This window comes from Pezoporus flaviventris, unplaced genomic scaffold (assembly GCF_033815535.1).
Source record: "Pezoporus flaviventris isolate CSIRO_AGI_PZ_B2104156 unplaced genomic scaffold, CSIRO_AGI_Pfla_v1 ptg000013l, whole genome shotgun sequence".
NCBI classification, from domain to species: Eukaryota; Metazoa; Chordata; class Aves; order Psittaciformes; family Psittacidae; genus Pezoporus; species Pezoporus flaviventris.
The window spans coordinates 15,187,857-15,210,932 of NW_026892561.1; the positions used below are offsets into that span (position 1 = coordinate 15,187,857).

General features: G+C 42.3%; 1 protein-coding gene across 1 annotated transcript in view; it reads right to left on the minus strand.

Annotated features, from left to right (window-relative positions):
- PLA2G4A (phospholipase A2 group IVA) overlaps positions 1-23,076 on the minus strand; it is a 63,049-nt gene that overhangs the window by 18,409 nt on the left and 21,564 nt on the right. Inside the window, exons 5-8 of the mRNA XM_061451752.1 lie at positions 16,314-16,351; positions 13,968-14,109; positions 5,709-5,845; positions 1,405-1,627 (exon numbers count right to left, since the gene is read on the minus strand). Of these exons, the coding sequence (XP_061307736.1) occupies positions 1,405-1,627; positions 5,709-5,845; positions 13,968-14,109; positions 16,314-16,351 (540 nt within the window). The remainder of the gene's footprint in view (positions 1-1,404; positions 1,628-5,708; positions 5,846-13,967; positions 14,110-16,313; positions 16,352-23,076) is intronic.

Consider the following 23,076-nt stretch of genomic DNA (forward strand, 5'->3'; position numbering starts at 1 on the left):
CATTTGTGCATTTGTTTAACCTCTTAACTGGGACTTCTAATCAACCTCTCACAATCATTAATATCCCTTCATTGTCGGAAACTTACTCGATATACCAGTTACTAAAAGCTGTGTTGCCCGTTTTTCAGTATTTTAGAATGTTAAAACCAATGGCAATATATGCTCATGGAAGATACAAATGTATAAAACATGTCTGTGAATCTGTTAATACATTTCAATCTTACCATCAGATCAAATCCAAATTCTGCTCTCCTGATGCATTTGAACTTGCAGTCTTTGTGTCTGATTCAGTCAATACAATTATTCAGTAATAAAACACAAACGTACAAAGCTCTCCTATGGTCTTGTTTCTCAAAAACAACAAGTAATAATAGAGATGTGGATCTTTCACATGGAAATTAGTATTTTGTTAAGTAAATGCTGCCTGTCTTACAGCAAAATGTGCATAAAGAGGTTGCATCACTATCATGGTTTAACCCAAGAATGGCAACTAAGCACCATGCAGCTGCTTGATCCCTCCCTCCCCTGCAGTGGGATGGGGAGGAGAATCAGAAAAAAGACAAAACCCATGGGTTGAGATAAGAACAGTTTAATAATTAACATAAAGTACAATTTAATGCTGCTGCTACTACTAATAATAATAATGAAAAGGGAAATTACAAAGAGAGAGAAAACTATAAAAAAAAAACAACAAACAGCAGTGATGCACAATACAATTGCTCACCAGCCACTGACTGATACACAGCTGGACCTGAGCAGTGATAAGTCCCTTCCAGGTAATACCCCTAAATTTATATACTGGGCATGACATGCTGAGGTATGGAATACCCCTTTGGCTAGTTTGGGTCAGGTGTCCTGCCTCTGCTCCCTCCCAGCTTCTTGTGCCCCTCCTCGCTGGCAGAGAATAAGACTGGAAAGTCCTTGATCAGGGTAAGTGCTACTGAGCAACAATTAAAACACTGGTGTGTTATCAGCATTGTTCTCAGACTAAAGCCAAAACACAGCACTGCACCAGCTACGAGTAAGAAAATTAACCCTATCCCAGCCAAAACCAGGACAACCACTTTGTAATTTTTTTTTTAAATTGCTTGAGCAGCAGTTTTAATGGATGATAAACAATGTTAAGAGCTTGCTGCAAGTACCTACTGACTGAGCTCATTTCTGTTGCACGAAACATGCATGATGTTTTCCTAGGTCTTAAAGAAATAAGAACCATTCAAAAACATATCCCAGAGCAAGGAAAGCATTTTACAAGTTTTTTATCCAGTATCTGTTCACTTGTAACTTCAAGTATTCCTACTACTAAACATGGCTTGTTAAATGCTACCAAAGTCATTTCAAAAAGATAGTGGTTTAGTGTGCAATAGTTTCACAATTGTCATAATCATAAAAAAATAAACTTACATTATGGATAAGTGTTTCACCTATTAGCATTCCAAAGATATCTGTGAAGGTGACAGGCTGCCCTGAGCTTTTCTTATTCCACAGTGCTTCAATGTAGCGTTTGACTTTCTGAGGAGTGAGCAGCAGAAGTGGGTTGTGACTGACAGAGTTCATCAATTCTTGATTAATCTCCTTTGGTCCTTTTTCTGGAAAATCTGGATGTGAATACAAAGTTGACATGTACCTGCAATGGAAAATAGGATCTGTAAGTATCAAAGCCTGGTTCAATGTCAGCTGCCTGAAATGTACAATAAGCTCATAAATAATTTGATACAATTACTGACTAAATCAGATTAATTTACTCAACATTTATACAGTAAACTGTCATTTCCTTTTCCTCAAGGCATAGAAAGCTAAACAATTTGTTCTAAATGTAAGCATACAATCAAACACTCAACATAAATTTCCAGAATGTGTACGATGCAAAAAAAGTAAAGTGCTCCTCATTTATCTGTTTAAGGGATAATGGACAGAATCATCATAAGCTGAAAAAAGAGCCTCTCAACTTGTCAGAGCATACTTAGACTGGAGGTCCTATAAGCATACATGCAGTTATTTCAGTCTAGAATGGATCTCTGTCTGTCACTCTCCAGTTCATTATCACTATTCAAAAATTCCTGAAGTACATTAGTATCCGGTATGCTTTCCAGGATCTAGGCGCTTTCATAATAAGATGAAGCACTATAATTACAACCCATGCAGAGATTTAATTGACTGTAAGGATTCAGAAGAGGCCTATGAGGCAAATCTTGATTTTGTCACTGAGTAGTAACTCTGGAAACTGAAGCTTTGTTTACCCAAAACAAAAGTTAGACACAGATCCAGACAAATGTGGTCTGCTCTTGACTGGCTTATTCACTATTGGTGAAGACTCAAGATAGGCAGTCCTAATCTACTAGATGCCCATTTCAGTATTATTTATTCAATTAACTGGCTCACGTATACAATTCCATACTGCAGGTACGACTTTGCACAGCAGTGAAATATACACTCTGTAAGCTCGGCCCTGAGACCACTGCCTGGCAATTTACTTGACAGTGTGATGAACCCTGTTACATGCATGGTTTAAGAACTTGATTCATTAGTCCTCGTGCAGTCTCTAAAGCTTAGCATGCAAGTCAGCTCACAGGTGGTACAAACACAGCAGCAAGCTTCCACGTGAGCAGAGAAAGGGAAATGCAGGATGAGGAATTCAGTACAAGGTTGAAGCAAGATCACAGAAGCAATCAGGGAGGTAAATGCATTGCTATAAGGTTAGACATGCCTCTGAGGGAACAAGTGAAAACCTGCCTCTACCGCCAGGAAAGGAATTCTCCACCCTTCAGAAGAAAAAAAAAATAAAAGAGCATTATTCCCAAGTAATAGACTGCATGGAAAAAAACAGAGAAGAAAAGGAGTGCCAAAGTGTCAATTTATTTATTCATCAGGCAAGGAAAGTCTGAATAGGTGACATCACCAAAACAGCATAAGCAAATTTGTTATAATACAATTGTTCCCAATATATGTTTCTGACTGAACCAGTTCAGATAATCTTGCTCTTTTAATACAGATTTTATAGGTTTACATTAGATCAGGTATGTATTCACACCTGGGGTTTCTGAAAAAAAGGACTCATGGCCAGCTGTTTTCAGAATGCAGTCTACCTATCCTTCGCTAGAAACACAGTGAAAATTTTTCACATTACATTACACTATCCAACTGCTCTTCATCCAGACAAACGACATCGTCTACTTTTCATAATTTTCATAAATCTGACACCCCCCCCCCCCCAACTACTAGTGATAGAAAACCGAGGTTCCAGAAATGCCAGTATTCTGTAGTCCATTCTGAATCTGGATCATAGACACCTTCTGGCATTTCAAAACCTTCTGGCATTTTGGGAGCTTTCTATCTAGTCTGCAAGTGGAGAAGCAAGCTTCACACAAGTGAAAAATAATAGAAAAAAAAACAAAACACAAGGAATAGAAAAGTACATTATCTGTTTCAGAAGAGGCAACAGCTTTAGGGTTAGAGTATTTCCTTAGAAACGTAGAACCAACATTCATGTGGCTCCTTAGAGCTAAACCAGAGGATAAAACTCATCCCAGGCAGATTCTCTGCTCATTTATATTTAGCTATTCCAACAAAAGTCATTTTCCCTTACTCCTGAAGAAATAAGACATTCACATAATCTTACAATTTAGACTTAAAGGAATCTCAAGATTTCTATTCCAACCTCCTGCTCAATGCAGATCCAAATTAAAAGTCAGATCAGGTTGCCCAGGGCTTTGTTCAGTCAAGGTCTGCTTTCACATGAAGTATTCACTGAGTCAGAGAAAGAATGACTTTACCCAGCCTAGTCAAGTAAAGGTGAGGCAATACATTCCACTGCTTGACCACTCTCACTGCAAAATAACTTTCCTAATAGCTAATTACATTTCTCTTGCTGTAACTTATGGTCATTGCATGTTGTCCTTTCTCTCTGCATCTTCAAAAAGAGTTTTCTTTACATCTACTCAGTAGGTAGCTAAAGATAACATTGAGACCTCCCCTACCACTATCTTTGCCTATTCCTCAAGGCTAAACAAATACAGCTACCTCACTTTCTCATGCGCTCTAATCCCCTGATTGCCTAGGTGGTACTCTGATAGAATTAATCCAGTTTGTCAAAACTTTTATTGTACTAGATGGCCCTAAACGGGATTCAGATCCTCTGATATTCAAACTGGTACAGTTATGATAAAATCATATTTTGGAACATTTGAGATACTCCCTTGCAAAGTTCAACATTTTCTTAAGATGTAACATCCCCGACTGAAACCCTATCCCCCTGACATGAAAATCAAGTTTTAAAGTTAGACAAAAAATATTAGACTTGGGGGTGCTGGTCAATGAGAAAATGAACATGAGCCAGCTGCAGTGTGCGCTTGCAGTTTAGAAAGCCAACCGTATCCTGGGCTGCATCGAAAGGAGCGTGACCAGCAGGTTGAAAGAGGTGATCCTGCCCCTCTACTCTGCTCTCGTGAGACCTCACCTGGAGTATTGTGTGCAGTTCTGGTGTCCTCAGCATAAAAAGGACATGGAACTGTTGGAACAAGTCCAGAGAAGGGCCACGAGGACGATGAGGGGACTGGAGCACCTCCCAGGCTGAGAAAGTTGGGGCTGTTCAGCCTGGAGAAGGCTGCATGGAGACCTCATAGCAGCCTTCCAGTATCTGAAGGGGGCCTATAGAGATGCTGGGGAGGGACTCTTCATTAGGGACTGTAGTGACAGAACAAGGGGTAACGGGTTAAAACTTAAACAGGGGAAGTTTAGATTGGATATAAGGAGGAAATTCTTTCCTGTTAGGGTGGTGAGGCACTGGAATAGGCTGTCCAGGGAGGTTGTGAATGCTCCATCCCTGGCAGTGTTCAAGACCAGGTTGGACGAAGCCTTGGGTGAGATGGTTTAGTGTGAGGTGTCCCTGACCATGGCAGGGGGGTTGGAACTGGATGATCTTAAGGTCCTTTCCAACCCTAACGATTCTATGATTCTATGATTCCAAATTAAACAGTGACAGTAGGATTCATATAAGGCAATCCATAGCAAGATGCCCTGAAGCATGGCAGGCAGTCAGTATTTTTTCCTAAAAGCTGGAATGTATCTGCTCAAATCTCCTTACCTTAAGAAGGAATCAGTGAACAGGTCATAGACATCCCCAATAAATCTATTAAGAAAAGGACTACAGATTCTATGACAGACCAAAAGATTTTTCAGTGATTTTGAGAATTTCTGAAAAGTCCCCCAAGAGTATAAAATTTTTGACTGAATGAGTCATCATCCTCAAATAGCAAAGACTTTTTTTTTTATTTCAGGAAAATAAAACAACACAAGAAAGTATTTTGGATTTATATCAACAGCTTGAATTCTTAATTTTTGATTACCAAGATGAAAGAATCAGTTACACAATCCTAATACATACAGTACTGGCGGTTAATACAGAAATGTAGGCTCGTACATGTAACACATCTTTTCATCCATTATTGCTCTCAAATCTCCTAGGAATATCACCTGGAGATAGAGCTGCTCTCCCTCTTTGAAATATTCCAAAACACCTCCACCAGCAGACTTGCTCCAATGACCTGCTATGCTGCAAGATAGCTGCCTCCTTCTGTCTTTCTCATACTGACTCTGTATGCCTAAAATTTCCTGTGAATTATAACCTTAGAAATAAGCCAAGTCTAATGAAAAGTCATTCTTGAACCTACCGAAAAAAACCTGTAGAAAAACAAAAGAAAACCCCTTACCATGTGGATCCCGAGAGACCAGCAATGTAAGTTGCACAGTCTAAAATTCCTGATTCATAAAGTGCTTTCATCACTCCAGCAAACCCTACCATGGCACGAAATCCACCTCCTGAACCCAATATCGCTATCACTGGTACCTGCATAAATGAGAAGAACAGCAAATCACCACAATAATTTTGATAAAGGCTTAAAAGTAGTAAATAAACACTATTCATCAATCACTGGCCAAACATACCAGCCTTGAGCAATTAATAGGTCACCATCCAGAGATCCTCACCACAGTGAAAAAACATGTGCTTTTCCAAACCTCTGCACAAGAGATCTAAGCAAGACAAGAAGAAGCTATTCTGCATGTTTTCAGCAGTATGTATGTAAAAGAATGGCAAAATACCTTAATGAAACACTTTGAGATATGAGTTTTAAACACTGTACATAGAACAGAACAGTATCGTAATCCTACCCATGAAGTTAGCAGTCCCCCCTAGGCTGTCTAAGCCCAATAGTGATGTACAATATTTGTATGTCATACTCAGTACCCTTCTGCCATCCAGAGCTGGATGGCAGGAGTACTTCTGGACTGTGACATGGGAGGAGAGCACTGCTGAACACAGTCAACGGAAGCCTGGAACCAGCCAGCACCATGAGAGGTTTTGCCAAGGTGGAACACTCACAGAAGGGCAGAGCAGACTTTCTTCCAGCTTTCTATTTATCTTGTAGCCTGGGACCATTAGCAACCAGGAGGTGCAAACAGACGGCATATAACAAAGCACCTGGCATGCAGGGATATAAAGGGAATTTTAAGGAATTTAAAATCATGCAGGCAAGAAGGAAGATATGACTGAGACAACATAAGAGCAGGAAGACAGCATGAATTCCCAGAAGAGGGAGAGCTGAAAGCTTGCTACGGCTTACAGGCAGTAAGAGAAGTCTCCCTTTTCACCTGCAGCTTTTAGCTTCAGTTCAGAGCCCTGGTGACAGAGAAGGAACGAATGCTGTCAGGGAGGATTCTGGACCAGATACCTCAGGGTACTGGATAGGAAACAGTGCTACAAGCAACAGTAGCCAATAACTTCCTCTTCTACGGGACACAGTCCAGTCAGACTGATTATTCAGGGAGGTCTGCTGCTTGCCCAGACTCCAGATCCATGATAGCAGTAGAAATGGCTGAGTCTCACCTGGCCTTCTAGATGCTGCTCCTTGCTGCTCATCCATGTGGGTAACAGTGACACAAACAGAGAAGACCCTAAGCAAATGAGAGGTGCTTTGCCCCATTTTTGAGCAATAATGAGGGGCATAAGCATCTAATGCCTGTGGACTTGATTTTTCTAGTCTGGAAGATGAATGGTTCAAGCAGATGCTATCAGGGTCAAGTGGCACCACTAGCGAAACTGCTGCCTACTTGACCAAGAAGCCTTGCTTGCTGATGAAGACGGTCCATGGGAAAACAAGGAATCCAGCAGACAAACAGAGTGGGAAACACCTTCATGGATGGACCGGGGGTGGTGTAGCTGCTGTGCTTGGAGCTGGGGTAGCCACACTGTCTGTTGCAGTTGAAGTTTGAGTAGCTGCTGTACTTGCCGCTGGGGTGGCTGTGCTGCTCATTGCAGCCAAAGTTTGAGTAGCGACTGTACTTGTCGCTGGGGGTGGTGAAGCTGCTGTGCCTGGAGCTGGAGTAGCTGCGCTGACTGTTGCTTTGCCCTCAGATCCACCAACATTTTTTTCCTTTTGAAGGTGCTGGATAATGTTGAACAAGGCCCTGTAAGCATAGGCCAAGCCCCAGCACGTCGCCATGATTTGTCCATCTCTGGTATGGCCAGAATGACCGCACACCTCATTTAAGTGTTTTACTAATTCTTCTGGATTTTGCAGTTGTTCGGTAGTGAAATTCCAAAGTACTGGAGGGGCCCACTGACCTAGATACTTGCCCATACTATCCCACACACCCTACCACTCATGACTGTCCAGCCTCGGGGAAAATCTCTCGGTCCTCCTATATCGTCATTTGACCCCAGACAAGACCCAAACTTGACTCTGCTTAACTCTTGAAATCAGACGAAATGGTCATGGGCAAAATACACTCTGTATGTGTGTCAACATGGTGATCCCCTTCACAATCAGCAAACAAGTCTCAACAGTATTAAAAAGCCATTCAGAAACTTCAAAACTCTCAAATGATGCTGTAAACAGTATGGGGGGGTGGGACTGGAAAGGTAAAAGAATGTCTCCTTCACAGGTTGACCACCCAAGAAGGAGAAAAAATATGTGTAATTGCTAAGCACTTTTATTATATACCTCCCAAAGTATAAAGGTGGTGACCACACTGGGAACATAAGCCAGATCAGTTTCATGATCAATGATTCTATTGTATTACAAGTCATTACCATAAAGTACAATGAGACAAGAACCTTAGCCCAAGCCCCACACTTGAAAAACACCAATACAGCAAATACCGGCTCAAAGTAAGGTACTGAATATACTGAAACTGTGAGATTAAGAGGAACAACTTTGACAGCCAATAAATCAGCATTGTGACGACTGACTATTAATCCGGGCAGATCTGTCATTATCTCAAGCCTTCGTGCCCCACATTGGGCACCAAAAAGAACTGTCATGGTTTAAACCCAGCCAGACAGCTCATTCACTCACTCCCCCCCCTTTCCTCCCTCTTTCTTTTCTTCCCCCCCACCCCCACTTCCCCAGTCCTGGAGGGATGGGGAGGAGAATCGAAAGAATGTAACTCCCACAGGTTGAGATAAGAACAGTCCAGCAACCAATGTACAACACAAATCACCACTGCTATCACCAACGACAACAATAAGAGAAAATAACAAGGGAAGAGAATACGATATCACTTGCCGAAACGAGTCTGACCCAGAAGACCCTGTGTCCTTCCAGGTAACTCCCAGTTACCTCCCTAGGCATGATGTGCTGTGGTATGGAATACCTCTTTGGCTAGCTTGGGTCAGGTGTCCTGTCTCTGCTTCCTCATGGCTTCCCCTCCTCCCTGGCAGAGCATGATACTCACAAAGTCCTTGGTCAGGGTAAACATCACTTAGCAACAACTAAAAACATCGGTGTTATCAGCACCGTTCCCAGGCTGAAAGTCAAAACACAGCGCTGCACCAGCTACCAAGGAGAAAAACTGACTGCTACTGCTAAACCCAGGACATTTGATTAGGAGTTTAAAAACACATTTTATAATAAAACCATTTGATATTACTACATAGCATGAAAACAGTGTTAAATTTACAACTAGCTTGCAAAAACTACAGGAGCGATAAGGAGAATGTATGTGTACCCTGCACACCGATTCAGCTACCAAGAGACAGCAAAGTCAGCAAAACCAGATCTAGTTACATATTGAAAATGTATCTACAGGGGTTTTATTTTATACTTATTTCCTTCTTACTTCCCAGCCCTGACTTCAAAGCTGTTCCCTTCCACTGCATATTTTCCTCAAGTATCTAGAAATAAAATAAGTGAAATAAAATGAAACAAAAATTCACTTGCTACCATCCTCAAGTGTTTTAGACTAAGGAAAGTACCATCTGGCTCCGTTTCCAAAAACTAGAAGAATGTTCCACTGTTCAGTGGTGATAAGGTAACAACCCCTTGGTTGTTACTAAGTATAAAAAGAATTACACAGTTGTGCAGAAAGCCCCTATCTGATCAAACTGGTAACCAACCAGTCAAAATTTTCACTAAAAGGCAATTTAAGGTGCCAATGGATTGCATTAGTTATAAGAAAAGAAACCATGTTACTACTGAGTTTCAGTTTCTTTCTTCAGATTCCACACTCCAAGCCATGAAACATTCTTGTGGACTGAAAACACCATCACATGGAAATAAACATGCACAATGACGAGTTAAGTTGAGACATTTCTTGAGGCTTCCAGTTCACAAAAACTGCTGATTCTTGATGCAATAAGATTATTTTATTATCTTCTTCGTAAGTGTTAAGCTTTAGTAATAGAAACCACAGGTATTTACTGGCATTAGTATTCATCAGGCACCTCCAGAGATAGCTATCTATCAAAAAAATGACAAAACAAAGGTAAAGATTTAGCACATGCCTGTTTTGTTAAGCCAACACCCCAGTAACGGAGCAGTTGCTTTGAAGAGAAGAGCCGTATTACTAATCACAAATTTAATAATGTACGTTAGGCTTTGAAAGCTCTTTACAAACACCACCTAATTAACCTACACAGACAAATCCCAACAGGATGAAGATGGCGGTTTGCAAGCCTGAGAACACTTCCAAAGCACCACTATTCAACAAATCTATTCATCAGTGAAGTGTCATGAGCACAAGGGAAAATCTGAGTTTTCTTTGGGATGCAGAAAAATCCGTACGAAGGACCAACAAAGAATGTCGAGGAGTCACTAGCATCCTGACTATAAATGTTTCCTGTATACTTTATCCACAGACATTTTAGGAATCATAGATTCCTATACTGGGGAAGCATGGGCATATGGAGAGTTAGGTGGATATACAGTACCTCTTCATTTCCACTTCATACCAAAGCTAAGTACAAAGAGCTGCAATCACTGCTTTCAGTTCCAGAAATTAATTCAACTAAAGAGCTCTAAAGCAGAGGCTGCAGCTTAAGTAAGCTACCCATGGTAAATAAAGCTGTTAAGTTGTGAAAAATTAACTCAAGAGAAGCATCTCTTGCATATTTACATTCATTTATTTCAGTTAACTGAATACAAGTTGTCAGGGGGTGAAGGTTAAGAGCCCTTTCCAGCTTTGCACAGGAAGGTAGAGCACATTTCCAAGCAGGTAGGTCTGTTAAACCAGCTTTTCATCTGCAATTCAGTTTCCAAATTTTCTTGTCACGTTTAAGGGCAAGAAATGGTAAAATCTGAAGCTACACACACCCATCTGACAGGTTCCCTATAGGACGAATAGGGCAGAGAGAGGGGAAACAGCTGCAGCAGAGTAGATAGGGAAAAGAACCAAGAAGCCATCTCACGACTGAGAAACAATGGAGAAAAGGCAGAATACCAAGGTGTGCACACTTCTCCATGTACACATGCTGGGGCTAACACATTCCACTCTTTGAGGTACTCTGAACCCCAAGTCCTCTGAATCCCAGTAAAAGTGGGGTAGAGGTACTAAACCCATTCAAGCAGATTTACAAACTTAGACCAAAGGGTAAGTGACTCACAAGAAAGTGATGCAGGGAGTCAATGGCAAAAATGTGAATTGAACTCAAAAGTCTTGGAGACAAAAGCCCAATGCTCTAATCCCTGTCCAAACTGCCACACTCAGTTCTGTATGGTTGTGCCCAGTTCTGAACAATCAAAAGGCTGTGCTAGCATGACTTTCTTCTTCCTATGGCCCGTCTGCACATCACAATGCTGAGCGACTCAGCTTAGATATCATATGAACAAACTCCATTGAGGCAGTGTACAAGCTTGGCTCCACACAGTTCCACTTCAATCAATGAACTCCTCCCCTCAGCAAGAGCTGATTGCTTCATCATCAAACAAGGCATGCAAATGAAAAGGATTTGGGAAACAAAACATGTTTTAAGAAAAGTTAGCTCTGAAAAATGCATCAGTCATATTTTCCAGCAATCTGGGGAAAAAATAAAAAAGCTAAAATATGTTAAATCTTGGTTTGGAAATGAGTAGTATAGATGGTTCTATCCAAATGCCCTGGAAACACAGTGCATAAAATCTGGACAAGAGTACCTGTGGTAGAAAAAAATGTTGCCATGGGGTACACAGATGATTATTTGAAAATTGTTCTTCAAATCCAGCCTTAGAGAATTGTATGCTTTCTTTCACTGATGACAATATTTTTAGAAAATTGTTTAAAGCAACAAAAAAAAAAAAATAAACTGAGCAATGACACAGGTACAAGAAATCTCATCCTGTGTTTTCAGAATATATCTTGACAGTAAATATGGAAATTTGGAAGTACTCACTTCCCCTTCCAGGGACATATAATTATCTCACAGGCATTAAAGTCTCATAGCATCCCTGCAAGGCATGCATGTTGCTGTTCACAGATGAAGAAATTTAGATGAACTTTGAGTAAGTGACTTGTCTAAGATTAAACGACTCATAGCCAGCTAAGAATACTCATAATGTCTCCTGACTTCTGATGCCATGTTAAGACTACAAATATCCTATAAATCCTCCTGCTATCTTTCATCTGCAGCAATAAAAGTAAAAATGACAGGCTGGAAAGACTAAATTATATTTTAAATTGAACAAAAAGGGTTTTTTCGTCACTAGAAGCAGCTAAAAATTCTGACAAGTCAGCTCAGAAATACACACCTGACATACGAAAAACAAGAGGATCACATTACCTCAATCCTTCCTAGGGTTGGTAAGCTTACAATTAGAGATTACTGTCTGGTCTTGGAATATTCATTTTAACTAATAATATTTCAGTATTTGAGACAGTGAGGGATACCAAGGGAAGATGATGACAAAAAGAATATGGCACCTTACCTAGTATTTACAATAATTCATGCACACGTCACCTGCATAGAACTGATACTTCAGGCACTGAGTGCACTCCAGTTCTAACTGGATCTTGGCAGAATACCTGCATTCTTTCTGGGAAAGATATTATTCTGCTGTAGAAGATCAAACCAATGTCATATTCACAGATATCTACTCTGAGAGATTTGCATTTGTTAAGATTAGAACATCCAAACTGAAAAAAAAACTTAAAAATGTTCCTTTACAATGTGTACAATTTAGAACAGTACAAATAAAACAGGTATTATACTTATCAAATTCATTCATCTTCCTCAGAAAGCTCACTCAAGCACATTTTATTAGGCAAGAGTTCAAAAGCATACAATAATAACACACTTTTTCAAGGGCATTTAGGGATAGGACAAGGGGCAATGGCTTTAAACTGAGAAAGGGGAGATTTAGATTAGCCATTAGGAAGAAGTTACTTATTGTGAGGGTGGTGAGGCACTGGCACAGGTTGGCCACAGAAGCTGTGGCTGCCCCATACCTGGCAGCGTTCAAGACAAGGTTGGATGGGGCTTTGAGCAACCTTGTCTAGTGGAAGGTGTCCTGGCCCATGACAAGGGGCATGAAATGAAAAGATCATTAAGATCCCTTCCAACCTAAAGCATTCTATGAACACATCTACCACCTGCTCAAAACTTCATAGAAATTTAAAAGAAATTCCTTCAGTATTGGTTCCAGCTTCTGCAAAAGACTGTCACATTCTGCTTATACTAAAAATGTACAAAACAAATCAATATCCATGAATTAATCAACCCAGATTAATTCACTGAGTGTTCATTGCTCGACACCCCTCACATTACACACAAGTCTTCCTGTCACAATTCTGGGAGCAGAACTAGAAAGGGAACAAGCAGGGAAGAAAGAGAATGGAAAAGCTACTACAAAACAAGTGGATCTGTACTAAGTGTATTCTTAATTAACTTGTAATAATGCAGTGTCTTAACTTTCTGTTGGCTTGGTATAAAGCATCAGCAAGCTAATGAAAGCTGCAGCTTCTCACATTCTCTAAGAAATAAACTTCATAATCCTAATCATGTAAAATGGGATAAAGGGAAACAAAAAAGAATTTAAAAATTACTTTACATTGAAACACCTCATTTCCTGCCTCATCTTTTAGACACAAAGGCCAAACAGCAGGGCCATTTTAAAAGCCCAGGCTGGATATCAAACATGCAAGGGCAGATTCTGCAGTTGGGCATGTGCCCAGAGCCACCACATGCTTCTTGGGCAGCAGGTATTTTGCACACCCCTTAGGCATTTTTCAGATGACAATCTCAGCCCAGAACCAACACCTTAACAAAGTATGGAACACAGAGCAAAATGAAAACCATGGACTAATCTCCTTTGCCCAATTTTTACCTAGACACAGCCTGCTAGTGTATAAACAATGAAGAACCAGATAAAAGACACAACAGTTTATTTAAGGTGGCAGTGCAAATGAAAAGCTGTGATTTCAATCTTACGATGGCATTTACACATATTGTCCTTTTGTCCATAATGGGCATATCTTATTATATAAGTGCAGCTTCATTTTGGCACAGGATTTTGCCTCCGTAAACTTTAAGCTACAAATTTAGAGCCCAAGAAAAATTATTCTCCAGCCTAAATGGTGTATGCACTGAAAAAAAAAGAAATTTTTTCGGTTCTGCCATCTGTGTTTACACTGAACCTTTTTACCTAACGTGTTATGCATCCCTTTAAGAGACAAATGCAGGACTCCAAAGGTTCCTGATGGGAACTCTCCAAACTTACATCACGGGAAGTGGTCAAGTTCTTGCTTTTTTCCTCTCCTAGAAATGATTTCATACTGTGCATGATATTATCTTTTCGCTGGTGCCGAAATTTCTTCTCTTCATCACACAGAGCCATGCTGAACCGGAGATCAGTTGAAGAGCTATTTTGCAAAAAAGACAAGCTTTAACAAAAGGCATAATTAAAAAGAGAATTCAAAATAACACCTGGGGAAATAAGTGGAAGTAAGAGTAAATCCTAATAAACTTACATAAGCTGAAACAGATAAAAATAAAAAATACAATAAAATAACATAAAATAGAATAAAATAAAATTAAATTAAATCATTATTATTGATTTGACACAATTGCATCAGCTAATTCTATGGTGATGGACATGAAGAACAATGGCACACTGCATCTTTACATCTTTAAGACATTTTATGCATCTATAAGACATTTTATGCATTTTATCTAGAAAATGCATTGTTCTCATACTAGTGAAAACTAAATGCAAAATTTGCAGCTTCAGTGCTATATAATGTGGTCTTCAAAAAAACTAAATTAAAATGTAGCAAATGAGTTCACCACTCATATAATTATGAATCTGCAGTGTAGAAATTTGAATTCCCTGCAAAGAACTGTAACAAAAAAATTTCATACATTCCTACTAAAACATACTCTTTGTAAGTTTGAGGTTCATGTTTAGGGAGGAGAGTACAATTTTAACTCTGTATCCATTCAGTCCTACAATCAAAAACTATGGATCTCAACTGGCTGACCACAGGAAAAACTAAGGCTTTTTATCTAGCTTTCTCTCCATATTGTGCAATCAAAAATGTACATAGGGCTGCATAAAGATGTCAATACTGTACTTAGAAGCTACAACTTCAGTTCCCATTTCTTATTTCAGGCATCATGGCAGGATAAATAGTTTGAACTGTCGGCTCATTTGGACTCACTGAGCCTGTATGTCATTTGGAGGGCTGGAACTAAAACAGCTCCCAGCAGCACTGCCTCCAGAAGACCACAGTGAGGAGTGTACAAATTCAACCTGCTATCCATCCACCTCATTGCCATTCCCATATTCACAAAGATGGGGTAAAAATGTTTGTGGATACTTTGACATGTTAGTTACAAGGCAGCAGTTTTAAGAGTCCTTTATGAAAACAGTGAAATGGATCTATTTAGGCACAGAGAATAATTCTTCAGATTAAAAAAATAAATAAATAAAATTATCCAATGAAATAATAGGATTAAGAAAAGGGGGGAAAAGACTGCCTAGAAGCAATGTTCCATAAAGGTGTGTATGATAACTATAAACAAGAGGTCCATTCAGATTCCAAAATCTGTGCAGCCATCCGAGAGTAATAGAGCAGAACTTGATCAGATCCTTTAGTTTAACATATTTCAAAGCCTACTGCCTAAGAACAGCAAAACATAGCCAAGCATCTTCTGTTTATTTAATGTCAAAGATATGAAATACCTGCAATATACAAACCCTGCAAGGTTTAGGGGTGGTCTCAAGGACCACCCACATATGCATCTTTCCTAGTACAAAATAACGAGGAGAAATTATCCCTAAGGGATGTTTGTCAGTCACCAGAATCATTACAAAAGACTTCTACGTTTACAGTTACAGTGCTCAGCACTGCTATTTACAGTTACAGACAATAAAAGGACTCTTTAAATGCCTTGTTCTCAGCAATTAATTTTTAGACTTTAAGTCTAAAGTTATTTTTCTTATTATGCCTCAAGATGATTTTGGTCTTTCACCTAGACAGGCTAAGAAAGAGGGAGAAAGACAGCTAGAGAGGAAGAAAAAAGGTAGGCATCTGCTTAGCTTTACACAGGGTGAAATCCTGCCTCTACTGAGATCTTCACCTTTGACTTTAGTACTGCATGGTCTTAACATTCAAATACATTTCAGGGGAAGCTTTATAATGATATCCATATTTGCTAAAAGTTAACGTGAGATGCAAAGTTACCACAGAAGGTAAAATAATGAGGATAACAGCTAAACCATGACTTTATTAGAGAAAAGGCCCTTGAAAATGAAAGCACTTAACATAAATCAGGACAAGAAATTCATATATGATGGCCTTGTTCCTGCAAATATTTGGAAAGGACACAGTTGTTAGTACAAGTAATGGTATTTAAGTCAACAATAGAATTAAAATGTGAAAATAACCTTCAATTTTAAAATCTCCTGATTACAGTACATGGTATTTCTGTGTTAAAACAAGAAGCTTTGTAGTCTACCTGATACAATTTTAAGAAAACTCTAATGGAGTAAAATAAGAAAATACCTTTGCTGCTAACATATTTTTGCCCCCTTTTTTGTTTTTAATTAATATGAGACACTTACCATACTTCGAGTGACAATTCCAAAGTCATTTCTGTGACCTAAACAAGAAATATTGAAATATGGTTACACCATTTAGAGAGGGAAAAACATCAACACACCAGGAACAGAAACTACTACTGTTAGGATTTTTATTTAGACCATTTTTTCTAAAAAGGAAGACATTTCTGAAATACATGAATGAATTTCTTTTCTATTTATCTATTTTTTTTACAGCACACAATGTGATTCCAAAATTCACCACTAACACTGAATACAGTCAAAAATGCTGCTAGGTCCTGACTTTCATTCATCAAATCCCATTGTTTTGGCTTTCTTCCACTGACAATCAGTTTTTGACAGCGTGATTCATCTTTGGCCTGAAGGGATCTAATTGTCTTCACGCACTTATGTTCCTTTGCTTCTACCACCAGCCACAGTCTTTCTGCCACTTGCTTCCCAGTTCACTGGATAAACTTCATACTCAACTTCTATCTGACACAAAGACTTGTAAGGGAATGAATTCTCTGTGCTCCGTATGAGTCACCAAGTGTCTTCCTGCAGTTTAATATAATAAATTATCAATCAGGAAGAGTGATTTCTTTCAGGTTTCTGAAAGATGCAAGTAAACTAATAAATGCCACTATAAAATGATTTCACTTGCAGACCACACAGATCCACCTGACCCATAAGCTACGGGCTGATCTCCTCTGCCTTTCATAGAGCAATTTAAGGGGCTGCCTCAGGCAAAGGTTAAAAAAAATATGGTTAAACCACCAAGTGCATTTAGGCAAAACCCAAGAGTAGGAGCCTGCTAAAATGGACAGTCATTTTCATCTCCCGAAGCTCTCTCACATGCAATGGCCATCTACACATTGGTACAGCCTTCTAGGAGCATAACAGACTCACACACAGTGTCTTGTTTTACTGCCTGTAGCTATAAGCGGAATATCCTCCTTGTTTGTGGTATGTGATCACTAGGAATGGAGATAGAACACCTCAGGCTGAACATTTGCTTGACACTTAGAATAGTTAAGGATATAAAATTGCAAAGGTGCCTCTGGCCTCCCACACCTCACAAACCTGCCAACAGGCCAGGTAAACCTGGCACTCTGCTACTGCTCTCTGGAATGGAAATGGTAAATGAGGCAGTGAATTAACAGGGTGGTGGAAAAAGGAAAAGGCAGAAAAATAACAAAAGGAGAACATGAAGAAACAGAGTGAAGAGTCATTTATGGAAATACTTCAAAGACAGGGCGGCAATTACATTATTCTAGCACCTGATATTACTAATTTAGAAACCACTTCAGAAATCATCCAGTGATCCAATGGTTGAAAAAAAAATGTACACACAGAGTACTAAATAAACCCTTCAAGTGAAATGTTCCAATAGGGAACCAGCATGCTATTTTCTACATGTTATACAGACTGCCACAGAAATCTCAGGAATACATGTTGCGCACACAAATTGACTACATTGGGCTCAACCTGACTTAGTGTTCCCTCACTATTTGCTTATAAATTTCAGTGTATTTGGCCTTTTTTACTGAATTTTTATCCCATTCTACATTCTCTACAAAGCTTTGCTTGGTGCTGATGAGAAGTTAAAGCATACCTGTAACGTGGCAATGCCTCGTATTATAGGCATGAGCTTTGTAAACTGTGCTCTCAAAGCTTATTCCTCAGCTCTATCTCTCTACCTCACACTGTGCCTGGCAGAACCAGGCAACTGCACTCAGCCCATACTGTTGCAAAACTCCAACTTCCCTAATTAATACCTATATCTTACATATCACAGAATCAAGGAATGGTTGAGGTTGGAAGGGACCACTGGGTGTCATCTAGTCCAATCTCCCTGCTCAAGCAGGGTAATGAAGAAGAGCACACTGCTCAGGATTGTGTCAGACAGCTCTTAGAATCATAGAATCATAAAATAGTAAGGGTTGGAAACGACCTGAAGATCATCTAGTTCCAATCCCCCCTGCCGTGGGCAGGGACACCTCACACTAAACCATATCACCCAAGGCCTCGTCTAACCTGGCCTTGAACACTGCCAGGGATGGAGCATGCACAATTTCCCTGGCCAACCTATTCCAGTGCCTCACCACCCTAACAGGAAAGAATTTCCTCCTTATATCCAATCTAAATTTCCCCTGTTTAAGTTTTAACCCATTACCCCTTGTCCGATCACTATAGTGCCTAATGAAGAGTCCCTCCCCAGCATCCCTATAGGCCCCCTTCAAATACTGGAAGGCTGCTAGGAGGTCTCCACGCAGCCTTCTCTTCTCCACGCTGAACAGCCCCAATTTCCTCAGCCTGTCTTCATATGGGAGGTGCTCCAGTCCCCTGATCATCCTCGTGGCCCTCCTCTGGACTTGTTCCAACAGTTCCATGTCCTTTTTATGCTGAGGACACCAGAACTGCACACAATACTCCAGGTGAGGTCTCACGAGAGCAGAGTACAGGGGCAGGATCACCTCCATCGACCTGCTGGTCATGCTCCTTTTGATATAGCCCAGGATATGGTTGGCTTTTCTGAGTGCACACTGCAGCCTGCTCATGTTAAGTTTCTCATCGGTCAACACCCCCAAGTCCTTCTCCACAGGGCTGCTCTCAATCTCTTCTCTGCCCAACCTGTAGCTGTGCCTGGGATTGCTCCCACCAAGGTGTAGAACCTTGCACTTGTCATGGTTAAAACTTCATGAGGTTGGCATCAGCCCACCTCACAAGCGTGTCAAGGTCCCTCTGGATGGCATTCCTTCCCTCCAGCGTATCAACTGAACCACACAGCTTGGTGTCATTGGCAAACTTGCTGAGGGTGCACTCAATCCCACTGTCCATGTCAGCGACAAAGATGTTGAACAAGACCGGTCCCAACACCGATCCCTGAGGGACACCACTCGTTACTGGTCTCCAGCCGGACATTGAGCCGTTGACCACAACTCTTTGTGTGCAGCCATCCAGCCAGTTCTTTATCCACTGAGTGGTCCATCCATCAAATTGATGTCTCTCCAATTTAGAGACAAGGATGTCGTGTGGGACAGTGTCAAACGCTTTACACAGTTCCAGGCAGATGACATCAACTGCTCTATCCCTGTCCATCAGTTCCGTAGCCCCATCATAGAAGGCCACCAAATTGGTCAGGCAGGATTTCCCCTTAGTGAAGCCATGCTGGCTGTCACCAAGCACCTTGTTGTTTTTCATGTACATTAGCATGCCTTCCAGGAGAATCTGCTCCAAGATTTTGCCAGGCACAGAGGTGAGACTGACTGGTCTGTAATTCCCCGGGTCATCCATTTTCACCTTCTTGAAAATGGGGGTTATATTTCCCTTTTTCCAGTCATTGGGAACTTCACCTGACTGCCATGATTTTTCAAATATGATGGCCACTGGCTTAGCTGCTTCATTCGCCAGCTCCTTCAGGACCCGCGGATGGATCTCATCAGGTCCTGTGGACTTGTGCATGTTCAGATTTTTAAGATGGTCTCGAACCAGATCCTCTCCTACAGTGGGCGCAAGGTCTTCATTCTCACAGTCCCTGCATCTACCTTCCAAGACTTGGGTGGTGCAGTCAGAGCCTTTGCCAGTGAAGACCGAGGCAAAGAAGTCATTCAGAACTGTAGCCTTCTCCAAATCCTGCGTAGCCAGTTCTCCTGAGAGCTTCCTGAGGGGGCATACATTGTCCCTACTCTGTTTTTTATTTGCTATGTACCTGTAGAAACCCTTCCTGTTATCCTTAACATAATGTCCTGGGTTCAGCAGTAGCAGTCATTTTTCTCCTTCTTGGTAGCTGGTGTAGTGCAGTGTTTTGACTTTCAGCCTGGGAACAGAGCTGATAGCGATGTTTTGGTTTGGCCAAGGACTTTGTGAGCCTCATGCTCTGCCAGGGAGGAGGGGAAGCCAGGAGGAAGCAGAGACAGGACACCTGACCCAATCTGACTAAAGAGGTATTCCATACCACAGCACGTCATGCCCAGGATGTAACTGGGAGTTGGCCGGAAGGGCTGGGAGACTGCAGGGTTGGAGGAGGTATCGGTCGGAGCTTGGTCGGGCTTGGGGGGCGAGTGATCGGTCGGCTGGTGCTGAGGTGTTGTATTCTGTTCCCTTGTAATTTCCTTTATCATTATTATCACTGGGGGTAGCAGTAGTGATTTGTGTTATACCTTAGTTACTAAACTGTTCTTATCTCAACCCGTGGGAGTTGCATTCTTTTCGATTCTCCTCTCCTTCCCTCCAGGAGTAGGGGGAGGGCAAGAAAGGGGGGGAAGTGAGTGAACGAATTACCTGACTGGGTTTAAACCACGACAGTTCTTTTTGGCGCCCAACGTGGGGCATGAAGGGTTGAGATAACGACAGATTTGACTGGATTAATAGTCACTCGTCACAATGCTGATTTATTGGGCATCACAGTTGTTCTTCTTGATCTCACAGCTTCAGACCGTTGTAACTTACGTAGAGCCGGTATTTGCTGTGATAGAGTTTATCAAGTGTGGGGCCTGGGCTAAGGTTCTCGTCTCACTGTGCTTTATGGCAATGGCTTGTAATACGGGCGGGCTCCAGCAGCAGGGCGGGACGGACGTGGCCGTGGACTTGTACCTGGCCGTCCAGCTGCTCTTCACCGTCCTGGCCCTCACCCTACTCTCCATCTTCGTGAGTCTGCGGGGAGCCGAGGGGGAGCGGCCCTGGGGACCAAGCGGCGGCGGGAGCGGGGCCGGAGGCCGCGAGGGGACGGCTGCCGGTGGAGGAGGTCGGGGCGGTCGAGGAGAGGAAGGAGGCGGCTGCCGAGCAGCGGGAGAAGGCGGCGGAAGAGCCGAGCCCCGCGGAGGAGCTGAGCCCCGCGGAGGTGCCGAGTCCGGCGGCCGAGCCCCGCCCTGAGACGGCCGAGAGCATTCCTCGGCAGCCACCCGCCGAGCCCCAGGAGGATGCAGGAGACCACGCAGCATTTCCCAGCAAGGCAGAGGAGGAAGAGCTGGACTCAGGAAAAGAGAAGCTGGTGGTGGGAGAGCCGGCAAGCACAGCAGCTACACCAGCCCCAGTGACAAGCACAGCAGCATCGTGTGAGAGTTCTGAAGGTTTTGAATGGCCTTTGGGTACCCTTGGGACCTGCCTGCTTATTGTGATGGGGATCGGCATGTTGGCACACACACACACTGTGTTCTACCCACAACCATTTTGTCTGATCACAAAAGTTAAGCAGAGTCAGGTTTGGGTCTTGTCTGGGGTTAGACGACAATATAGGGTGACCAAGAGATTTTCCCCAAAGCTGGACAGTCATGAGTGGCAGGGTGTGTGGGACAGTATGGGCAAGTATCTAGTCCACAGGGCCCCTCCAGTGCTTTGGAAGCATCGGAGATGGAAGGCAGCTGTATGGAGTCCCCAGCAACAAGCTGCAGAAACTGCTGAAGGGGACAGTGAATTATTTTAAGCCTGGTGGACCCATGGCACTTCAGGCCATCAGAGCAGAGATGCAACATAGAGATGGACTCATGATCGAGGGGTGGACTTAGCAATGGACACTATTGCCCAGGTTATTCACGAGTGTGAACACTGCACACAGTCTCTCCTGCTCTGGAAGACTGTTACAAGAGGTGGAGCCTGGCATCATGGACCAGATGGACTCAGCAGCTTTATAGGGACTGGCCCATGCACTAAGATAAGAGTGCACTGAGATAAGAGTGATGGTATATTGAAAATGTGGGATCTGAGCATGATGTGAATGGTATGGAATAAGGGGTGGATAATGTCCTGGGTTCAGCAGTAGCAGTCATTTTTCTCCTTCTTGGTAGCTGGTGCAGTGCAGTGTTTTGACTTTTGGCCTGGGAACAGAGCTGATAGCGATGTTTTGGTTTGGCCAAGGACTTTGTGAGCCTCATGCTCTGCCAGGGAGCAGGGGAAGCCAGGAGGAAGCAGAGACAGGACACCTGACCCAATCTGACCAAAGAGGTATTCCATACCACAGCACGTCATGCCCAGGATGTAACTGGGAGTTAGCCGGAAGGGCTGGGAGACTGCAGGGTTGGAGGAGGTATCGGTCGGAGCTTGGTCGGGCTTGGGGGGCGAGTGATCGGTCAGCTGGTGCTGAGGTGTTGTATTCTCTTCCCTTGTTATTTCCTTTATCATTATTATCACTGGTGGTAGCAGTAGTGATCTGTGTTATACCTTAGTTACTAAACTGTTCTTACCTCAACCCGTGGGAGTTGCATTCTTTTCGATTCTCCTCTCCGTCCCTCTGGGAGTAGGGGGAGGGAAAGAAGGGGGGGAGTGAGTGAACAAGTTACCTGACTGGGTTTAAACCACGACACATCCCTAGCCAAGTTTAATTCTAACTGGGCCTTAGCTTTCCTAACCTGGTCCCTAGTTTCCTGGACAACATCCCTGTACCAGGCCGCCTGTCCTTGCTTCCACTTATTATAAGCCTCTTTTTTCATTTGAATTTTTCTCAGGAGCTCCTTATCCATCCAAGGAGGTCTCCTGGCCCTCCTGCTGCACTTCCTTCTGGTTGGGATGCAACACTTCTGAGCTTGTAGCAGGTGATCCTTGAGTATCAACCAACAGTCTTGGGCCCCCCTGCCCTCTAGGGCTGTATCCCATGGAACCTTACAAAGCAGGTTCCTGAAGAGGCCAAAGTCTGCTCTTTTAAAGGCCAGGGCAGTGAGCTTGCTGCACGCTCTTCTCACTGTCCTGAGGATCTCGAACTCGACCGTCTCATGGTTGCTGCATCCAAGGCTGCCCTGGAGTGTCACATTTCCAACCAGCCCTTCCCTGTTGGTGAGCACGAGGTCAAGCA